The following is a 22,230-nucleotide window of genomic DNA, read 5'->3' on the forward strand; positions in this document are numbered from 1 at the left end:
AACACTTCACTTCCTCCAACCTTTCTCCATTCAGACTTACATCCCAATTAACTTCTCCTTCAACCCCACTGAACCTGATAACCTTGCTCTTATTCACATTTACTCTCAACTTTCTCCTCTCACACACTTTTCCAAACTCAGTCATCATCTCACTCTCACACACTTTTCCAAACTCAAATCACCAACTTCTGCAGTTTCTCTTTTGAATCAGCCACCAGTGCTGTATCATCATCGAACAGCAACTGACTCACTCCCCAGGCCCTCACATCCCCAACAGACTGCATACTTGCCCCTCTCACCAAAACTTGCATTTACCTCCCTAACCACCCCATCCATAAGCAAATTAAACAACCATGGAGACATCACACATCCCTGCCGCAGACCGACCTTCATTGGGAATCATTCTCCTCTCTTCCTTCTCGCACACATTCCGTACATCCTTGATAAAAACTTTTCACTGCTTCTAACAGCTTACTTCCTACACCATATACTCTTAAGACCTATCACAAAGCATCTCTATCAACCCTAGCGCTTAGAAGCAGTGAGAGAGGCATATAAAATTTTAGGATTCATAAGTGTCATGTAAATCAAGGTCCAAGAAAGTAATGCTCACTCTTGACTGTTTACTGGCTCAACCCCTCACTTTGAATGTTAATGTCAGTTTTGGTCACCCGTCTTCAGAAGAGATGAAGACAGAACAGAGAGGGTAAAGTGGCAAACTGTCAGGATGATTCCCATTCTTAAAAACCCATATATCTCTTTCATGTCATAGAAGGCAACTAAGTAGCAGGAGTGTGGAACTGAAATTCCTCCCCTCTTGTACCTCCTGTGTTATTACTTTCCAGAAATAGGAGCATAGGAAGAAGCTGAGAAGATTTATCATCGCAGGTTGTTATCTGCTTCTAATACTTCCTTACTGAAGATGTTAACAGCGAACAAATGAAAAGGAATATTTTTATGATCATTTCAACTAATTGATGATACAGGATTTAATTTTCATCTATTATATGCTTTTTTACCCAGTCTATGCCTCCTTTGATTGGACGACTGGTGCCCTTCACAGCTGTAGCAGCTGCAAACTGTGTCAACATTCCCATGATGAGAATGAAGTAAGTTATATTATGTGTTCTGAAATTTTTGGCTTGTCTGAATTCTCCATTATATCTTATGCAGTGAAATTAGGGAGCTTTCATTAATTGTAATAATTGAAAAGCCTACTTGTTTTAGTCATGAATTAAGTGTTTAATCTATTTACCATGTGAATTCATTTAAGGTGAAACATAATTCTTTAAGTATGTGTTTCAAGCAGGTTTACTGTATTGTCTATGTAGCACAGCGTACATATAGGAATGATTTTGTCTATCATTGTCCATTTATCTGTCATCAAAATTGTTTAAACCTTAACAGTAACCTTGGTTTTAACTTGAGAACTCTAAATCAGATACTCATTAAGATTTATTTTCTTGTTTCATTGCATGTAAAGAATTGAATGGCATAGGACCCATAACAATGTGCTGTCACTGGATTGAACCTGGGCATGTGAAGTGTTTGGGGTAAACCATGGAAAGTTTTGTGGGGCCTAGATGTGGAAAGGGAGCTGTGGTTTCGGTACATTACACATGACAGCTAGAGACTGAGTGTGAACAAATGTGGCCTTTGTTGTCTTTTCCTAGCACTACCTCGTGTGTGTGCGGGGGGGGAGGGAAGGTGTCATTTCATCTGTGGCGGGGTGGCAATGGGAATGGCTGAGGGCTGTAAGTATGAATATGTACACGTGTATATATGTATTTGTCTGTGTATGTATATGTATGTATACATTGAAATGTATAGGGATGTATATGTGTTTGTAAGGGCGTGTATGTATATACATGTGGGTGGGTTGGGCCATTCTTTCGTCTGTTTCCTTGCACTACCTCGCTTACGTGGGAGACAGCGACATAGTATAATAAAAAAGATATAGGACCCATAACAATACTTCAGCTTTTGCTCAAAGTCATGCCACTTATAGAAATGTTTAACATTTGATTTAACCTGCCTTATAAACTTTAAGTATATTTGACATTGACATTTTAGCCATACTTAACTCATAACTTGAGGGCAATTCAGTGTTAAACCAATCTTACTATTTAACTTTAAAGAAAATTCAACCTTTGATTGTTACGATTTATATCACAGTCAAAAGAAGTAAATTGCATCAAAGAGAAAATGTGGGTGAATATGGCTAGTTGTCCTCTTTTCCTGGTGTACCTTTCTAATTTAGGGGAAACACGTACAAGAAGGAAACAAAGAAAAGTATATATATAGTGAAAGTTTTGCGGAAGATGAAAGCTGGCAAGGCAGTGGGTTTAGATGGTATTGCAGTGGAATTTATTAAAAAGAGGTGTCTGTGTTGTTGACTGGTTGGTAAGGTTATTCAGTGTATGTATGGTTCATGGTGAAGTGCCTGAGGATTTGTGGAGTACATGCATAGTGTCAATGCACAAAAGTAAAGGGGATAAAGGTGAGTGTTCAAATTACAGTAGTATAAATTTGTTGAGTATTCCTGGAAAATTATATGGGAGAGTGTTGATTGAGAGAGTGAAGGAATGTACAGAGCATCAGTTTGGGGAAGAGCAGTGTAGTTTCAGAAGTGGTAGAGGATGTGTGGATCTTTTTTCTGTTTCCCTGCGCTACCTTGCTAACACGGGAGACAGCGACAAAGTATAATATGTATATGTCTGTCTGTGAGCGTTTAATGTATATACATATGTGTATATGAGTGGATCGGCCATTCTTCATCTGTTTCCTGGAGCTACCTCGCTGATGCAGGAAACAGTGATTATGTATAATTAAATAGATAATATAATAATATAATAATATAATAATTCTCGATTAATATGGGTAAAACTGAAAGTTGATGGAGAGAGATGGGTGATTATTGGTGCATATGCACCTGGGCATGAGAAGAAAGATCATGAGAGGCAAGTGTTTTGGGAGCAGCTGAATGAGTGTGTTAGTGGTTTTGATGCACGAGACCGGGTTATAGTGATGGGTGATTTGAATGCAAAGGTGAGTAATGTGGCAGTTGAGGGAATAATTGGTATACATGGGGTGTTCAGTGTTGTAAATGGAAATGGTGAAGAGCTTGTAGATTTATGTGCAGAAAAAGGACTGGTGATTTGGAATACTTGATTTAAAAAGCGAGATATACGTAAGTATACGTATGTAAGTAGGAGAGATGGCCAGAGAGCATTATTGGATTACGTGTTAATTGACAGGCGCGCGAAAGAGAGACTTTTGGATGTTAATGTGCTGAGAGGTGCAACTGGAGGGATGTCTGATCATTATCTTGTGGAGGCTAAGGTGAAGATTTGTATGGGTTTTCAGAAAAGAAGAGTGAATGTTGGGGTGAAGAGGGTGGTGATAGTAAGTGAGCTTGGGAAGGAGACTTGTGTGAGGAAGTACCAGGAGAGACTGAGTACAGAAAGGAAAAAGGTGAGAACAATGGAAGTAAGGGGAGTGGAGGAGGAATGGGATGTATTTAGGGAATCAGTGATGGATTGCGCAAAAGATGCTTGTGGCATGAGAAGAGTGGGAGGTGGGTTGATTAGAAAGGGTAGTGAGTGGTGGGATGAAGAAGTAAGATTATTAGTGAAAGAGAGGAGAGAGGCATTTGGACAATTTTTGCAGGGAAAAATTGCAATTGAGTGGGAGATGTATAAAAGAAAGAGACAGGAGGTCAAGAGAAAGGTGCAAGAGGTGAAAAAGAGGGCAAATGAGAGTTGGGGTGAGAGAGTATCATTAAATTTTAGGGAGAATAAAAAGATGTTCTGGAAGGAGGTAAATAAAGTGCATAAGACAAGGGAGAAAATGGGAACTTCAGTGAAGGGCGCAAATGGGGAGGTGATAACAAGTAGTGGTGATGTGAGAAGATGGAGTGAGTATTTTGAAGGTTTGTTGAATGTGTTTGATGATAGAGTGGCAGATATAGGGTGTTTTGGTCGAGGTGGTGTGCAAAGTGAGGGTTAGGGAAAATGATTTGGTAAACAGAGAAGAGGTAGTAAAAGCTTTGCGGAAGATGAAAGCCGTCAAGGCAGCAGGTTTGGATGGTATTGCAGTGGAATTTATTAAAAAAGGGGGTGACTGTATTATTCACTGGTTGGTAAGGTTATTTAATGTATGTATGACTCATGGTGAGGTGCCTGAGGATTGGCGGAATGCTTGCATAGTGCCATTGTACAAAGGCAAAGGGGATAAGAGTGAGTGCTCAAATTACAGAGGTATAAGATTGTTGAGTATTCCTGGTAAATTATATGGGAGGGTATTGATTGAGAGGGTGAAGGCATGTACAGAGCATCAGATTGGGGAAGAGCAGTGTGGTTTCAGAAGTGGTAGAGGATGTGTGGATCAGGTGTTTGCTTTGAAGAATGTATGTGAGAAATACTTAGAAAAGCAAATGGATTTGTATGTAGCATTTATGGATCTGGAGAAGGCATATGATAGAGTTGATAGAGATGCTCTGTGGAAGGTATTAAGAATATATGGTGTGGGAGGAAAGTTGTTAGAAGCAGTGAAAAGTTTTTATCGAGGATGTAAGGCATGTGTACGTGTAGGAAGAGAGGAAAGTGATTGGTTCTCAGTGAATGTAGGTTTGCGGCAGGGGTGTGTGATGTCTCCATGGTTGTTTAATTCACTACCTCTTCTCTGTTTACCAAATCATTTTCCCTAACCCTCTCACTTTGCACACCACCTCGACCAAAACACCCTATATCTGCCACTCTATCATCAAACACATTCAACAAACCTTCAAAATACTCACTCCATCTCCTTCTCACATCACCACTACTTGTTTTCACCTCCCCATTTGTGCCTTTCACTGAAGTTCCCATTTGCTCCCTTGTCTTACGCACTTTATTTACCTCCTTCCAGAACATCTTTTTATTCTCCCTAAAATTTAATGATACTCTCTCACCCCAACTCTCATTTGCCCTTTTTTTCACCTCTTGCACCTTTCTCTTGACCTCCTGTCTCTTTCTTTTATATATCTCCCACTCAATTGCATTTTTTCCCTGCAAAAATCGTCCAAATGCCTCTCTCTTCTCTTTCACTAATACTCTTACTTCTTCATCCCACCACTCACTACCCTTTCTAATCAACCCACCTCCCACTCTTCTCATGCCACAAGCATCTTTTGCGCAATCCATCACTGATTCCCTAAATACATCCCATTCCTCCCCCACTCCCCTTACTTCCATTGTTCTCACCTTTTTCCATTCTGTACTCAGTCTCTCCTGGTACTTCCTCACACAGGTCTCCTTCCCAAGCTCACTTACTCTCACCACCCTCTTCACCCCAACATTCACTCTTCTTTTCTGAAAACCCATACAAATCTTCACCTTAGCCTCCATAAGATAATGATCAGACATCCCTCCAGTTGCACCTCTCAGCACATTAACATCCAAAAGTCTCTCTTTCGCACGCCTGTCAATTAACACGTAATCCAATAACGCTCTCTGGCCATCTCTCCTACTTACATAAGTATACTTATGTATATCTCGCTTTTTAAACCAGGTATTCCCAATCATCAGTCCTTTTTCAGCACATAAATCTACAAGCTCTTCACCATTTCCATTTACAACACTGAACACCCCATGTATACCAATTATTCCCTCAACTGCCACATTACTCACCTTTGCATTCAAATCACCCATCACTATAACCCGGTCTCGTGCATCAAAACCACTAACACACTCATTCAGCTGCTCCCAAAACACTTGCCTCTCATGATCTTTCTACTCATGCCCAGGTGCATATGCACCAATAATCACCCACCTCTCTCCATCAACTTTCAGTTTTACCCATATTAATCGAAAATTTACTTTCTTACATTCTATCACATACTCCCACAACTCCTGTTTCAGGAGTATTGCTACTCCTTCCCTTGCTCTTGTCCTCTCACTAACCCCTGACTTTACTCCCCAGACATTCCCAAACCACTCTTCCCCTTTACCCTTGAGCTTCGTTTCACTCAGAGCCAAAACATCCAGGTTCCTTTCCTCAAACATACTTCCTATCTCTCCTTTTTTCACATCTTGGTTACATCGACACACATTTAGGCACCCCACTCTGAGCCTTCCAGGAGGATGAGCACTCCCCGCATGACTCCTTCTTCTGTTTCCCATTTTAGAAAGTTAATACAAGGAGGGGAGGATTTCTGGCCCCCCGCTCCCGCTGGTAAATTATATGGGAGGGTATTGATTGAGAGGGTGAAGGCATGTACAGAGCAGCAGATTGGGGAAGAGCAGTGTGGTTTCAGAAGTGGTAGAGGATGTGTGGATCAGGTGTTTGCTTTGAAAAATGTATGTGAGAAATACTTAGAAAAGCAAATGGATTTGTATGTTGCATTTATGGATCTGGAGAAGGCATATGATAGAGTTGATAGAGATGCTCTGTGGAAGGTATTAAGAATATATGGTGTGGGAGGCAAGTTGTTAGAAGCAGTGAAAAGTTTTTATCGAAGATGTAAGGCATGTGTACGTGTAGGAAGAGAGGAAAGCGATTGGTTCTCAGTGAATGTAGGTTTGCGGCAGGAGTGTGTGATGTCTCCATGGTTGTTTAATTTGTTTATGGATGGGGTTGTTAGGGAGGTGAATGCAAGAGTTTTGGAGAGAGGGGCAAGTATGAAGTCTGTTGGGGATGAGAGAGCTTGGGAAGTGAGTCAGTTGTTGTTCGCTGATGATACAGCGCTGGTGGCTGATTCATGTGAGAAACTGCAGAAGCTGGTGACTGAGTTTGGTAAAGTGTGTGAAAGAAGAAAGTTAAGAGTAAATGTGAATAAGAGCAAGGTTATTAGGTACAGTAGGGTTGAGGGTCAAGTCAAATGGGAGGCAAGTTTGAATGGAGAAAAACTGGAGGAAGTAAAGTGTTTTAGATATCTGGGAGTGGATCTGGCAGCGGATGGAACCATGGAAGCGGAAGTGGATCATAGGGTGGGGGAGGGGGCGAAAATCCTGGGAGCCTTGAAGAATGTGTGGAAGTCGAGAATATTATCTCGGAAAGCAAAAATGGGTATGTTTGAAGGAATAGTGGTTCCAACAATGTTGTATGGTTGCGAGGCGTGGGCTATGGATAGAGTTGTGCGCAGGAGGATGGATGTGCTGGAAATGAGATGTTTGAGGACAATGTGTGGTGTGAGGTGGTTTGATCGAGTAAGTAACATAAGGGTAAGAGAGATGTGTGGAAATAAAAAGAGTGTGGTTGAGAGAGCAGAAGAGGGTGTTTTGAAATGGTTTGGGCACATGGAGAGAATGAGTGAGGAAAGATTGACCAAGAGGATATATGTGTCGGAGGTGGAGGGAACGAGGAGAAGTGGGAGACCAAATTGGAGGTGGAAAGATGGAGTGAAAAAGATTTTGTGTGATCGGGGCCTGAACATGCAGGAGGGTGAAAGGAGGGCAAGGAATAGAGTGAATTGGATCGATGCGGTATACCGGGGTTGATGTGCTGTCAGTGGGTTGAATCAGGGCATGTGAAGCATCTGGGGTAAACCATGGAAAGCTGTGTAGGTATGTATATTTGCGTGTGTGGACATATGTATATACATGTGTATGGGGGTGGGTTGGGCCATTTCTTTCGTCTGTTTCCTTGTGCTACCTCGCAAACGCGGGAGACAGCGGAAAAAAAATAAAAAAAGAATGAAAAAATATGATAATAATGATTTTTTTTTTTTTTTTTCAAAATAAGGAACAGAGAATTGGGCCAGGTGAGGGTATTCCCTCAAAGGCCCAGTCCCCTGTTCTTAACGCTACCTCGCTAATGCGGGAAATGGCGAATAGTTTGAAAGAAAAAGAAAATATATATATGTGTGTATATATATATATATATATCTATATATATATATATATATATATATATATATATTTTTTTTTTTTCATACTATTCGCCATTTCCCGCGATAGCGAGGTAGCGTTAAGAACAGAGGACTGGGCCTTTGAGGGAATATTCTCACCTGGCCCTCTTCTCTGTTCCTTCTTTTGGAAAATTAAAAAAAAAAAAGAAAAAAAAAAAAAACGAGAGGGGAGGATTTCCAGCCCCCCACTCCCTTCCCTTTTAGTCGCCTTCTACGACATGCAGGGAATACGTGGGAAGTATTCTTTCTCCCCTATCCCCAGGGATAATTTTTTTTTTTTTTTTTTTTTTTTTTTTTTTTTTTTTTTTAATACCTTGTCGCTGTCTCCCGCATTTGCGAGGTAGCGCAAGGAAACAGACGAAAGAAATGGCCCAACCCCCCCCATACACATGTACATACACACGTCCACACACGCAAATATACATACCTACACAGCTTTCCATGGTTTACCCCGGATGCTTCACATGCCTTGATTCAATCCACTGACAGCACGTCAACCCCTGTATACCACATCGCTCCAATTCACTCTATTCCTTGCCCTCCTTTCACCCTCCTGCATGTTCAGGCCCCGATCACACAAAATCCTTTTCACTCCATCTTTCCACCTCCAATTTGGTCTCCCTCTTCTCCTCGTTCCCTCCACCTCCGACACATATATCCTCTTGGTCAATCTTTCCTCACTCATTCTCTCCATGTGCCCAAACCATTTCAAAACACCCTCTTCTGCTCTCTCAACCACGCTCTTTTTATTTCGACACATCTCTCTTACCCTTACGTTACTTACTCGATCAAACCACCTCACACCACACATTGTCCTCAAACATCTCATTTCCAGCACATCCATCCTCCTGCGCACAACTCTATCCATAGCCCACGCCTCGCAACCATACAACATTGTTGGAACTACTATTCCTTCAAACATACCCATTTTTGCTTTCCGGGATAATGTTCTCGACTTCCACACATTTTTCAAGGCTCCCAAAATTTTCGCCCCCTCCCCCACCCTATGATCCACTTCCGCTTCCATGGTTCCATCCGCTGACAGATCCACTCCCAGATATCTAAAACACTTCACTTCCTCCAGTTTTTCTCCATTCAAACTCACCTCCCAATTGACTTGACCCTCAACCCTACTGTACCTAATAACCTTGCTCTTATTCACATTTACTCTTAACTTTCTTCTTCCACACACTTTACCAAACTCAGTCACCAGCTTCTGCAGTTTCTCACATGAATCCGCCACCAGCGCTGTATCATCAGCGAACAACAACTGACTCACTTCCCAAGCTCTCTCATCCCCAACAGACTTCTTACTTGCCCCTCTTTCCAAGACTCTTGCATTTACCTCCCTAACAACCCCATCCATAAACAAATTAAACAACCATATATATATATATATATATATATATATATTTTTTTTTTTTTTTTTTTTTTTATACTTTGTCGCTGTCTCCCGCGTTTGCGAGGTAGCGCAAGGAAACAGACGAAAGAAATGGCCCAACCCCCCCCCCCCCCATACACATGTACATACACACGTCCACACACGCAAATATACATACCTACACAGCTTTCCATGGTTTACCCCAGACGCTTCACATGCCTTGCTTCAATCCACTGACAGCACGTCAACCCCTGTATACCACATGACTCCAATTCACTCTATTTCTTGCCCTCCTTTCACCCTCCTGCATGTTCAGGCCCCGATCACACAAAATCTTTTTCACTCCATCTTTCCACCTCCAATTTGGTCTCCCTCTTCTCCTCGTTCCCTCCACCTCCGACACATATATCCTCTTGGTCAATCTCTCCTCACTCATTCTCTCCATGTGCCCAAACCATTTCAAAACACCCTCTTCTGCTCTCTCAACCACGCTCTTTTTATTTCCACACATCTCTCTTACCCTTACGTTACTTACTCGATCAAACCACCTCACACCACACATTGTCCTCAAACATCTCATTTCCAGCACATCCATCCTCCTGCGCACATCTCTATCCATAGCCCACGCCTCGCAACCATACAGCATTGTTGGAACCACTATTCCCTCAAACATACCCATTTTTGCTTTCCGAGATAATGTTCTCGACTTCCACACATTTTTCAAGGCTCCCAAAATTTTCGCCCCCTCCCCCACCCTATGATCCACTTCCGCTTCCATGGTTCCATCCGCTGACAGATCCACTCCCAGATATCTAAAACACTTCACTTCCTCCAGTTTTTCTCCATTCAAACTCACCTCCCAATTGACTTGACCCTCACCCCTACTGTACCTAATAACCTTGCTCTTATTCACATTTACTCTCAACTTTCTTCTTCCACACACTTTACCAAACTCAGTCACCAGCTTCTGCAGTTTCTCACATGAATCAGCCACCAGCGCTGTATCATCAGCGAACAACAACTGACTCACTTCCCAAGCTCTCTCATCCCCAACAGACTTCATACTTGCCCCTCTTTCCAGGACTCTTGCATTTACCTCCTTTACAACCCCATCCATAAACAAATTAAACAACCATGGAGACATCACACACCCCTGCCGCAAACCTACATTCACTGAGAACCAATCACTTTCCTCTCTTCCTACACGTACACATGCCTTACATCCTCGATAAAAACTTTTCACTGCTTCTAACAACTTGCCTCCCACACCATATATTCTTAATACCTTCCACAGAGCATCTCTATCAACTCTATCATATGCCTTCTCCAGATCCATAAATGCTACATACAAATCCATTTGCTTTTCTAAGTATTTCTCACATACATTCTTCAAAGCAAACACCTGATCCACACATCCTCTACCACTTCTGAAACCGCACTGCTCTTCCCCAATCTGATGCTCTGTACATGCCTTCACCCTCTCAATCAATACCCTCCCATATAATTTACCAGGAATACTCAACAAACTTATACCTCTGTAATTTGAGCACTCACTCTTATCCCCTTTGCCTTTGTACAATGGCACTATGCACGCATTCCGCCAATCCTCAGGCACCTCACCATGAGTCATACATACATTAAATAACCTTACCAACCAGTCAACAATACAGTCACCCCCTTTCTTAATAAATTCCACTGCAATACCATCCAAACCTGCTGCCTTGCCGGCTTTCATCTTCCGCAAAGCTTTTACTACCTCTTCTCTGTTTACCAAATCATTTTCCCTAACCCTCTCACTTTGCACACCACCTCGACCAAAACACCCTATATCTGCCACTCTGTCATCAGACACATTCAACAAACCTTCAAAATACTCATTCCACCTCCTTCTCACATCACCGCTACTTGTTATCACCTCCCCATTTACGCCCTTCACTGAAGTTCCCATTTGCTCCCTTGTCTTACGCACCCTATTTACCTCCTTCCAGAACATCTTTTTATTCTCCCTAAAATTTACTGATAGTCTCTCACCCCAACTCTCATTTGCCCTTTTTTTCACCTCTTGCACCTTTCTCTTGACCTCCTGTCTCTTTCTTTTATACTTCTCCCACTCAATTGCATTTTTTCCCTGCAAAAATCGTCCAAATGCTTCTCAAAGTATATATATATCCTCCCTGGGGATAGGGGAGAAAGAATACTTCCCACGTATTCCCTGCGTGTCGTAGAAGGCGACTAAAAGGGGAGGGAGCGGGGGGCTGGAAATCCTCCCCTCTCATTATTTTTTTTTATTTTTTTTTTTTTTTTTTTTTCCCCAAAAGAAGGAACAGAGAAGGGGGCCAGGTGAGGATATTCCCTCAAAGGCCCAGTTCTCTGTTCTTAACGCTACCTTGCTAACGCGGGAAATGGCGAATAGTTTGAAAGAAAGAAAGAAAGATAATAATAATAATAATAATAATAATAATAATAATAATAATAATAATGATAATGAAAATATATTTGTTTTTTTATTATACTTTGTGGTGATGGGAATGAATAAAAGCAGACAGTATGAATGATGTACATGTGTATATATGTATATGTCTGTGTGCGTATATATGTATACGTTGAGATGTATAGGTATGTATATTTGTATGTGTGGACATATATGTATATACATGTGTATGTGGATGGGTCGGGCCATTTATGTCTGTTTCCTTGCGCTACCACGCTAACGCGGGAGACAGCAACAAAGCAAAATATATATATATATTTTTTTGTCGCTGTCTCCCGCGTTTGTGAGGTAGCGCAAGGAAACAGACGAAAGAAATGGCCCAACCCACCCACATACACATGTATATACATACATGTCCACACATGCACATATACATACCTATACATTTCAACGTATACATATATATGTACATACACAGACATATACATATATACACATGTACATAATTCATACTTGCTGCCTTTATTCATTCCCGTTGCCACCCCAACACACATGAAATGGCAACCCTCCTCCCCATGCATGTGCAGGAGGTAGCGCTAAGAAAAGACAACAAAGGCCACATTCGTTCACTCTCAGTCCCTAGCTATCATGTGTAATGCACCGAAACCACAACTCCCTTTCCACATCCAGGCCCCACAAAACTTTCCATGGTTTACCCCAGATGCTTCACATGCCCTGGTTCAATCCACTGACAGCACGTCGACCCCAGTATACACGTATATACATAAACGCCCACACACGCACATATACATTCCTATACATTTCATTGTATACATACACAGACACATACATATATACACATGTACATATTCATACTTGCTGCCTTTATCCATTCCCGGCGCCTCCCCACCACACATGAATAACAGCACTCACGCAACCCCTCTCCTTTGCATGCATGAGATAGCGCTAGGAAAAGACAACAAGGTCCACATTTGTTCACACTCAGTCTCTAGCTATCATGTGTAATGCATCGAAACCACAGCTCCCTGTCCACATCCAGGCCCCACAAAGCTTTCCATGGTTTACCCTAGATGCTTCACATGCCCTGTTTAATCTGTTGACAGCACATCGACCCCAGTATACCACATCGTTCCAGTTCACTCTATTCCTTGCATGCCTCTCACCCTCCTGTATGTTCAGGCCCCAATCACTCAAAATCTTTTTCACTCCGTCCTTCCACCTCCAATTTGGTCTCCCACTTCTCCTCATTCCCTCCACCTCTGACGCATATATCCTCTTTGTTAATCTTTCCCCACTCATTCTCTCCATGTGACCAAACTTTAAGTGCTCCTTTTTGTTGAAAAAGAAAATGGTACAGCAAGCTTCATACTGCTGGTCTGGAATCAACACTAAACATTTTTTAACAAAATGTAATTGAAGTGACCATCTCACACGTCAAAAGGTGTTAAGTAGAGATGATTTCCAGCATAGTTTAGCTTCTTTTTGATGAACGCTGCCTTTTTTTTTTTTGGCTGACCTAAAGTTAGTGTTTTGCATCAGTGATAACAGTTATAGATGACTTATTTGAATGAAGGTTAAAGTGATAAAACAGTAAGGCAGTTGGTGTAACCATAGGTAAAGCATTATACCTTACCCATACATTCTCCATAACAGATCATTAGACAGTTAATCAATAGAACAAGTATTTAGTTGTATGTAGATATATTTAGTGAGTTTATCAACCCCTTTTTCTTACCTTATTTTCTTTCCCCCAAAATGGCCATGATTTAGGGCATGTTTTGCCCTTGCCATGTCAATCATTATAAAAAAAATAACAAGAATCAGGAACCTCATTAGTTAAGTCTTTTCATTATTTTTAGATTTTTATTTTGTGATGTGTCATAGTTTAGATGTGGAGGCATTTAGATTTGAGTACATTTGTGTTATGTATAAAACTCTCTTCCCATTTTATATGTGGTGAGCCAAGTGCAGTGTCTCAGCTCATACATACATCTCCAACTTGTATCTAATGTGCTGAAATGAATTCTAATGTGGAAAATATCACTGTTTTGAAAAAATTATGTTCATTTACTTGATTACATACTTTTTCTGATGAAGAAACAGTAACGAGATAAAAGAGCATTTGTTTTTATATTCTTCAAAGTAATTGGAATGATGGAGTTAAGTAACTAAACTGGATGATATTCAAGTGCAGTTGAACACATTCAGATCATCTTGTCTCATCTCATAAGACCAACTGATCTTCAGGATTATCTGATATATGCATGTTCAGTTTTGCATGTTGTCATGATTGTTTCAGTAAAGTAAGTTGTTTGATGAATGAAAATGAGTGAAAAGGATGATGACTATCTCCGACTTGTAGTTGGATCCCAGTCGTTTGTCTTTTTATGGTTACTCATGTATGTCAAATTTTTGTGGTCAGTTTTTCATTGTTATGACATACTCTCTCAGCTCACGTCTTCTGGAACAGGAGAAATACATCATTTACTGAAGACATCATGTATCTATTTGGATGGAGAAAGAACATAATGCTTTGATTAACAATCTTAAAACAGAATTACATTATTATAGTTGATTTTGTGTATTTTAAAGAGAAAATCAGCTTATTAGCTGTGATTCAGTTTTCATTGCATCCAGAATGTTTGCATTACCATATAGGGAACTTCAGGAAGGAGTGTCTCTCCTAGACCAGAATGGCAACAAAGTGGGCCAGAGCAAGAAAGCAGCCACGTGGGGCATTGCAGCCGTTTGTGTTTCCCGAATCTTGATGGCTTCACCTGGCATGGGTTGGTATATACTCTAATTTTAAAACTGTATGCTCAAAGAAAATGAGTGCAAAGAATTTAGCAAGAATAAGCAATACCTTCAGAAAGTCTAATGGTGGTATTCTAGGGAACCTTAGGAAGAATCTTTCATTAGGCAGTAAATAGGATACCTTTGGTTACTTAGATAGTGTGTTGAAAGTATTGTGGTAGGTGCAGAATAGTTTACTGTTTTTCTCAGACAAGAAATGATTGAGAAACTATTTTGTTTTAACATTTTGCCAGAATTCCTTACAGATAATAAAAGTGCATTAAGACCCTTAAAAAGAGAAGCTGGTGTATGAAAGATTTTGACGTATGGGTAAAATATGATATATGAATAACATGTATGTAAATGTATGTAATGGATACTGATGTGTGGCTCTGTAGGGAAGAACCCCACTGAAGTTGATATGCTTGGTATGACCAGATAATGTACTGGAAAGGTTGGAGTACATTTCTAACCATGAAACGTGTCTAAAAGCCCTAACTTGGTTTTATGGTAAAATTATAAAGTTTTGGAAGCTTATTCTGTCTATACTTCACTTGCATAGGTTTTAGGGAGGATGTGTATTGATATCAACAGAAATGAGTGTTAAATACCCTTAATGAAATCATACACCCTTGGTGTAAACCCACCTGCACTTGGAACCACTCACCTTCCTCCCTAACTGCTCATACACATACCTTGATCTCCCAGTAGATATTTACTCCATCTTGTAGCTTTTCTTCCATACCATATTTTCATAACACTTTCCACAAGGCCTATCTGTCAGCCCTATCATTCGCACTTAAAGGTCCAGAAATGCCATTTACAAATCCTTTTCTTTTTCCAAGTATTTCTCACATAAATTCTTCAAAGCAACCTTATGTTCCTCACATCCTTTACTACTCCAGAAGCCACATTGCTCCACCCCAAGCTGATGATATGTGCTTGTCACTACCCTCTCTCTTGCCACTCTTCCTTACAACTTACCTGGTGTATTCAACAGACTTACAGTCTTATCCCCCTTGCTTTTATATAATGGCTCTATAAAGACATTCTGCCAGTCTTCAGGCACCTCACCTTGGACCACATACAGTCTTTGAAAATCCTGACTACCCAGTCAACAACAGTATTACCCCCTTTCTTTGAGAAATTCAACTGCATCTCCATCCACTCAAGCTGCTTTGCCATCCATTGTCTTATGTAAGGCTTTTGCCATCTCTCTTTTCATCAAACGGTTGGTCATGACTCTCTTACTCTGCATATCATCTTATCTCAAATGCCCACCATACCCCTCTCATTCACCTAACACTCACAACAGTCCTTGGAATATTCACTCCATCTTTTCTTCACCTCTTGTTTGATTTTATCTCTTCCCCATCCACTCACCCTCACTGATTTCCCACATTTGTTCTCTTGTTCTCTACACACTAATCATCTCTTTCCTAAACATTTTTTTTAATGTTCCTGACATTTGCCAATACTCTCTCACTCTATCTCTCATCTGCCCACTTTCTCATCCCCTGCACCCACTTCTTTGACCTTCCTCCATTTCTCTTGTACACCTCAGTCTCTTGCACTGCTTCCTAACAGGTACTGCCAATGCACCTCTCTTTTCTCTCATTTGTAACTTAACTTACTCCTCCCACCACTGTCTACCCTTTCTTGTATGCCCACATCCCACCTTCCTCATACTTCTGGTCTTCACCCACACACATAAGCACTCCTTCCTCTCCTTACTCACTCCTCATGTTTTATTTGCTCTCACCATATGCCACTCTTCCGTCAGTTTCTGTTGGAACTTCTGAATGCAGGCTTTTTCCTCAAGTTCACTTACTTTCACTACCTTCTTCTCACCCATGTCATTCCTCTGTTCTTAAAGCCACTACATAATTTTCACTCTTATCTCCACCAAGATATAATCAGACACAATTTCCCCCTCTCGGTACATGCACATCAAATAGTCTCTGTTTTGGGCATCTGTCAATTAGAACATAATCCAATAATGCCCATTGACCCCCAACCTTCCCATCCATGCATGTTTATGTATGTATCTTTTTAGTTAAACCAGGATTCCCAGTGAATAGTCTTTTCAGCACACACATCAACAAGATATTTATCATTTTCATTTGCACCCAGCATCCCATGCTCCTCATCTGCTACATCACCTACTTTTGCATTTATTTTTTTTTTTTTTTTTTTTGCTTTGTCGCTGTCTCCCGCATTTGCGAGGTAGCGCAAGGAAACAGACGAAAGAAATGGCCCAACCCACCCCCATACACATGTATATACATACGTCCACACACGCAAATATACATACCTACACAGCTTTCCATGGTTTACCCCAGACGCTTCACATGCCCCGATTCAATCCACTGACAGCACGTCAACCCCGGTATACCACATCGCTCCAATTCACTCTATTCCTTGCCCTCCTTTCACCCTCCTGCATGTTCAGGCCCCGATCACACAAAATCTTTTTCACTCCATCTTTCCACCTCCAATTTGGTCTCCCTCTTCTCCTCGTTCCCTCCACCTCCGACACATATATCCTCTTGGTCAATCTTTCCTCACTCATTCTCTCCATGTGCCCAAACCATTTCAAAACACCCTCTTCTGCTCTCTCAACCACTCTCTTTTTATTTCCACACATCTCTCTTACCCTTACGTTACTTACTCGATCAAACCACCTCACACCACACATTGTCCTCAAACATCTCATTTCCAGCACATCCATCCTCCTGCGCACAACTCTATCCATAGCCCACGCCTCGCAACCATACAACATTGTTGGAACCACTATTCCTTCAAACATACCCATTTTTGCTTTCCGAGATAATGTTCTCGACTTCCACACATTCTTGAAGGCTCCCAGAATTTTCGCCCCCTCCCCCACCCTATGATCCACTTCCGCTTCCATGGTTCCATCCGCTGCCAGATCCACTCCCAGATATCTAAAACACTTTACTTCCTCCAGTTTTTCTCCATTCAAACTCACCTCCCAATTGACTTGGCCCTCAACCCTACTGTACCTAATAACCTAATACTCCTCGAAGGCTCAGATTGGGGTGCCTAAATGTGTGTGGATGTAACCAAGATGTGAAAAAAGGAGAGATAGGTAGTATGTATGAGGAAAGGAACCTGGATGTTTTGGCTCTGAGTGAAACGAAGCTCAAGGGTGAAGGGGAAGAGTGGTTTGGGAATGTCTTGGGAGTAAAGTCAGGGGTTAGTGAGAGGACAAGAGCAAGGGAAGGAGTAGCAGTACTCCTGAAACAGGAGTTGTGGGAGTACGTGATAGAATGTAAGAAAGTAAATTCTCGATTAATATGGGTAAAACTGAAAGTTGATGGAGAGAGATGGGTGATTATTGGTGCATATGCACCTGGGCATGAGAAGAAAGATCATGAGAGGCAAGTGTTTTGGGAGCAGCTGAATGAGTGTTTTAGTGGTTTTGATGCACGAGACCGGGTTATAGTGATGGGTGATTTGAATGCAAAGGTGAGTAATGTGGCAGTTGAGGGAATAATTGGTATACATGGGGTGTTCAGTGTTGTAAATGGAAATGGTGAAGAGCTTGTAGATTTATGTGCTGAAAAAGGACTGATGATTGGGAATACCTGGTTTAAAAAGCGAGATATACATAAGTATACTTATGTAAGTAGGAGAGATGGCCAGAGAGCGTTATTGGATTACGTGTTAATTGACAGGCGCGCGAGAGAGACTTTTGGATGTTAATGTGCTGAGAGGTGCAACTGGAGGGATGTCTGATCATTATCTTGTGGAGGCTAAGGTGAAGATTTGTATGGGTTTTCAGAAAAAAAAGAGTGAATGTTGGGGTGAAGAGGGTGGTGAGAGTAAGTGAGCTTGGGAAGGAGACTTGTGTGAGGAAGTACCAGGAGAGACTGAGTACAGAATGGAAAAAGGTGAGAACAATGGAAGTAAGGGGAGTGGGGGAGGAATGGGATGTATTTAGGGAATCAGTGATGGATTGCGCAAAAGATGCTTGTGGCATGAGAAGAGTGGGAGGTGGGTTGATTAGAAAGGGTAGTGAGTGGTGGGATGAAGAAGTAAGAGTATTAGTGAAAGAGAAGAGAGAGGCATTTGGACGATTTTTGCAGGGAAAAAATGCAGTTGAGTGGGAGACGTATAAAAGAAAGAGACAGGAGGTCAAGAGAAAGGTGCAAGAGGTGAAAAAAAGGGCAAATGAGAGTTGGGGTGAGAGAGTATCATTAAATTTTAGGGAGAATAAAAAGATGTTCTGGAAGGAGGTAAATAAAGTGCGTAAGACAAGGGAGCAAATGGGAACTTCAGTGAAGGGCGCAAATGGGGAGGTGATAACAAGTAGTGGTGATGTGAGAAGGAGATGGAGTGAGTATTTTGAAGGTTTGTTGAATGTGTTTGATGATAGAGTGGCAGATATAGGGTGTTTTGGTCGAGGTGGTGTGCAAAGTGAGAGGGTTAGGGAAAATGATTTGGTAAACAGAGAAGAGGTAGTAAAAGCTCTGCAGAAGATGAAAGCCGGCAAGGCAGCAGGTTTGGATGGTATTGCAGTGGAATTTATTAAAAAAGGGGGTGACTGTATTATTGACTGGTTGGTAAGGTTATTTAATGTATGTATGACTCACGGTGAGGTGCCTGAGGATTGGCGGAATGCGTGCATAGTGCCATTGTACAAAGGCAAAGGGGATAAGAGTGAGTGCTCAAATTACAGAGGTATAAGTTTGTTGAGTATTCTTGGTAAATTATATGGGAGGGTATTGATTGAGAGGGTGAAGGCATGTACAGAGCATCAGATTGGGGAAGAGCAGTGTGGTTTCAGAAGTGGTAGAGGATGTGTGGATCAGGTGTTTGCTTTGAAGAATGTATGTGAGAAATACTTAGAAAAGCAAATGGATTTGTACATAGCATTTATGGATCTGGAGAAGGCATATGATAGAGTTGATAGAGATGCTCAGTGGAAGGTATTAAGAATATATGGTTTGGGAGGCAAGTTGTTAGAAGCAGTGAAAAGTTTTTATCGAGGATGTAAGGCATGTGTACGTGTAGGAAGAGAGGAAAGTGATTGGTTCTCAGTGAATGTAGGTTTGCGGCAGGGGTGTGTGATGTCTCCATGGTTGTTTAATTTGTTTATGGATGGGGTTGTTAGGGAGGTGAATGCAAGAGTTTTGGAAAGAGGGGCAAGTATGAAGTCTGTTGGGGATGAGAGAGCTTGGGAAGTGAGTCAGTTGTTGTTCGCTGATGATACAGCGCTGGTGGCTGATTCATGTGAGAAACTGCAGAAGCTGGTGACTGAGTTTGGTAAAGTGTGTGAAAGAAGAAAGTTAAGAGTAAATGTGAATAAGAGCAAGGTTATTAGGTTTTGCATTTATATCTCCATCAATAAGTCTTGATTCCTTGCATCAAAACTGGTGAAGCACTTTCTCAGGTCTTCCCAAAAGACTCTTCCGTCTTCTTTTACAAATAGAGGCAAAAGTTCTGACAGTCATCCCCTCCCATAATTCACTTTCAAATGTATATACATAGTTTAATTAATCTACTTAAACTTTAAGAAAGATTTCATTTTGGATTATTGCTGATTGATGTATGGTGCCATTCCTTGAATGATTTAGAGAGTGGCATGAAATGGGTGTTGTACTTCTGGACAAGAACAACAACGTGGTGGGGAAGAGTAAGAAAGCAGCACAACAAGGAGTAGCCTTGGTCACCTTTTCTCGAATCCTCATGGCTATTCCTAGCTGTGGTAAGACAGTTTGATCATAAAGGTGTGATGTACATTTTGGTAAGATAGACAAGGCATTAGGAAGCATGTCAAAGTAATTCTAATTCAGTTAATGTAGAAGGATGATAGTTCTTTAGACTAGATAATATTATTGACCCAGTTTGACTAGAAACGTTAATATGACTTATTCTTTCCGTGTAGTGCTATACTGATATTTTGTGCTGTGTAATTGAGTTATTTTACAGGATTGATCATTTATTTTTTTATTTATTATACCTAGTCACTGCCTCCCACGTCATTGAGGTAGCGCAAGGAAACAGAAGGAATGATCATATACATATATTTTTATATACATTTTTATTATTCCTTGTCGCTGTATTCTGCATTAACAAGGTAGCGCAAGGAAACAGACGAAAGAATGGCCTAACCCATACATATACACATATATATATATATATATGTATATACATGTAAATACATTTGTTCACACTCAGTCTCTAGCTGCCATGTATGATGCACCGAAACCACAGCTCCCTTTCCACATCCAGGCCCCACAAAACTTTCCATGGTTTACCCCAGACGCTTCACATGCCCTAGTTCAATCCATTGACAGCACCTCAACCTCGGTATACCACATCGTTCCAATTCACTCTATTTCTTGCACGCCTTTCACCCTCCTGCATGTTCAGGCCCCGATCACTCAAAATCTTTTTCACTCCATCTTTCCACCTCCAATTTGGTCTCGCACTTCTCGTTCCCTCCACCTCTGACACATATATCCTCTTTGTCAATCTTTCCTCACTCATTCTTTCCATGTGAGCAAACCATATCAAAGCACCCTCTTCTACTCTCTCAACCACACTCTTTTTATTACCACACATCTCTCTTACCCATTCATTACTTAATCAAACCACCTCACATCCCATATTGTCCTCATACATCTCATTTTTATTTTTCATATTTTGTCGCTGTCTCCCACATTAGTGAGGTGGCGCAAGGAAACAGACGAAAGAATGGTCCAACCCACGCACTCACATGTGTATATACATACACGTCCACACACTTACATATACATACCTATACATTTCAACAGATACATATATATACATACACAGACATATCCATTTATACACATGTACATAATTCATACTTGCTGCCTTTATTCATTCCCGTCACCACCCCACCACACATGAAATGACACCTCCTCCCCCTGCACGCACGCGAGGTAGCACTAGGAAAAGACAACAAAGGCCACATTCATTCACACTCAGTCTCTAGCTGTAATGTATAATGCACCGAAACCACAGCTCCCTTTCCACATCCAGGCCCCACAAAACCTTCCATTGTTTACTCCAGATGCTTCACATGCACTGCTTCAATCCTTTGACAGCACATCAACCCCAGTATACCACTCTACCATATTCCAATTCACTCTATTCCTTGCACGCCTTTCACCCTCCTGCATGTTCAGGCTTCGATCACCCAAAATCTTTTTCACGTCATCCTTCCACCTCCAATTTGGTCTCCCACTTCTCCTCATTCCCTCCTTCTCAGACACATATATCCTCTTTGTCATTCTTTCTTCACTCATTCTCTCCATGTGACCAAACCATTTCAACACACCCTCTTCTGCTCTCTCAACCAAACCATTTTTATTACCACACATTTCTCTTACCCTTTCATTCCTTACTCGATCAAACCACCTCATACCAGATATTGTCCTCAAACATCTCATTTCCGACACATCCACCCTCCTCCAAACAACCCTATCTATAGCCCATGCCTCACAACCATATGATTTTGTTGGAACCACTTTTTGCTTTCCGAGATAATGTTCTCGCCCTCCACACATTCTTTAACGCTCCCAGAAACTTCACCCCCTCCCCCACCCTGCGACTCATTTCCGCTTCCGTGGTTCCATCCGCTGCCAAATCCACTCCCAGATATCGAAAACACTTCACTTCCTCCAGTTGTTCTCCATTCAAACTTACCTCCCAATTGAC

The 22,230-nt window shown here is 41.3% G+C and overlaps 1 protein-coding gene across 6 annotated transcripts in view; it reads left to right on the forward strand.

The window, feature by feature from the left end:
• Sfxn1-3 (Sideroflexin-1-3) overlaps window positions 1-22,230 on the forward strand; it is an 84,575-nt gene that overhangs the window by 38,270 nt on the left and 24,075 nt on the right. For 4 of the 6 annotated variants that reach the window (XM_071670545.1, XM_071670546.1, XM_071670548.1 and 1 more), the window contains exons 6-7: window positions 1,024-1,109; window positions 20,118-20,248. In XM_071670545.1, the coding sequence (XP_071526646.1) occupies window positions 1,024-1,109; window positions 20,118-20,248 (217 nt within the window). Of the gene's footprint in view, window positions 1-1,023; window positions 1,110-14,379; window positions 14,508-20,117; window positions 20,249-22,230 lie in introns of all 6 variants that reach the window. The other 2 variants (XR_011713758.1, XM_071670549.1) reach the window with 2 other exon arrangements.

The sequence above is a fragment of the Panulirus ornatus genome, chromosome 15, assembly GCF_036320965.1.
Source record: "Panulirus ornatus isolate Po-2019 chromosome 15, ASM3632096v1, whole genome shotgun sequence".
Taxonomy (NCBI): domain Eukaryota; kingdom Metazoa; phylum Arthropoda; class Malacostraca; order Decapoda; family Palinuridae; genus Panulirus; species Panulirus ornatus.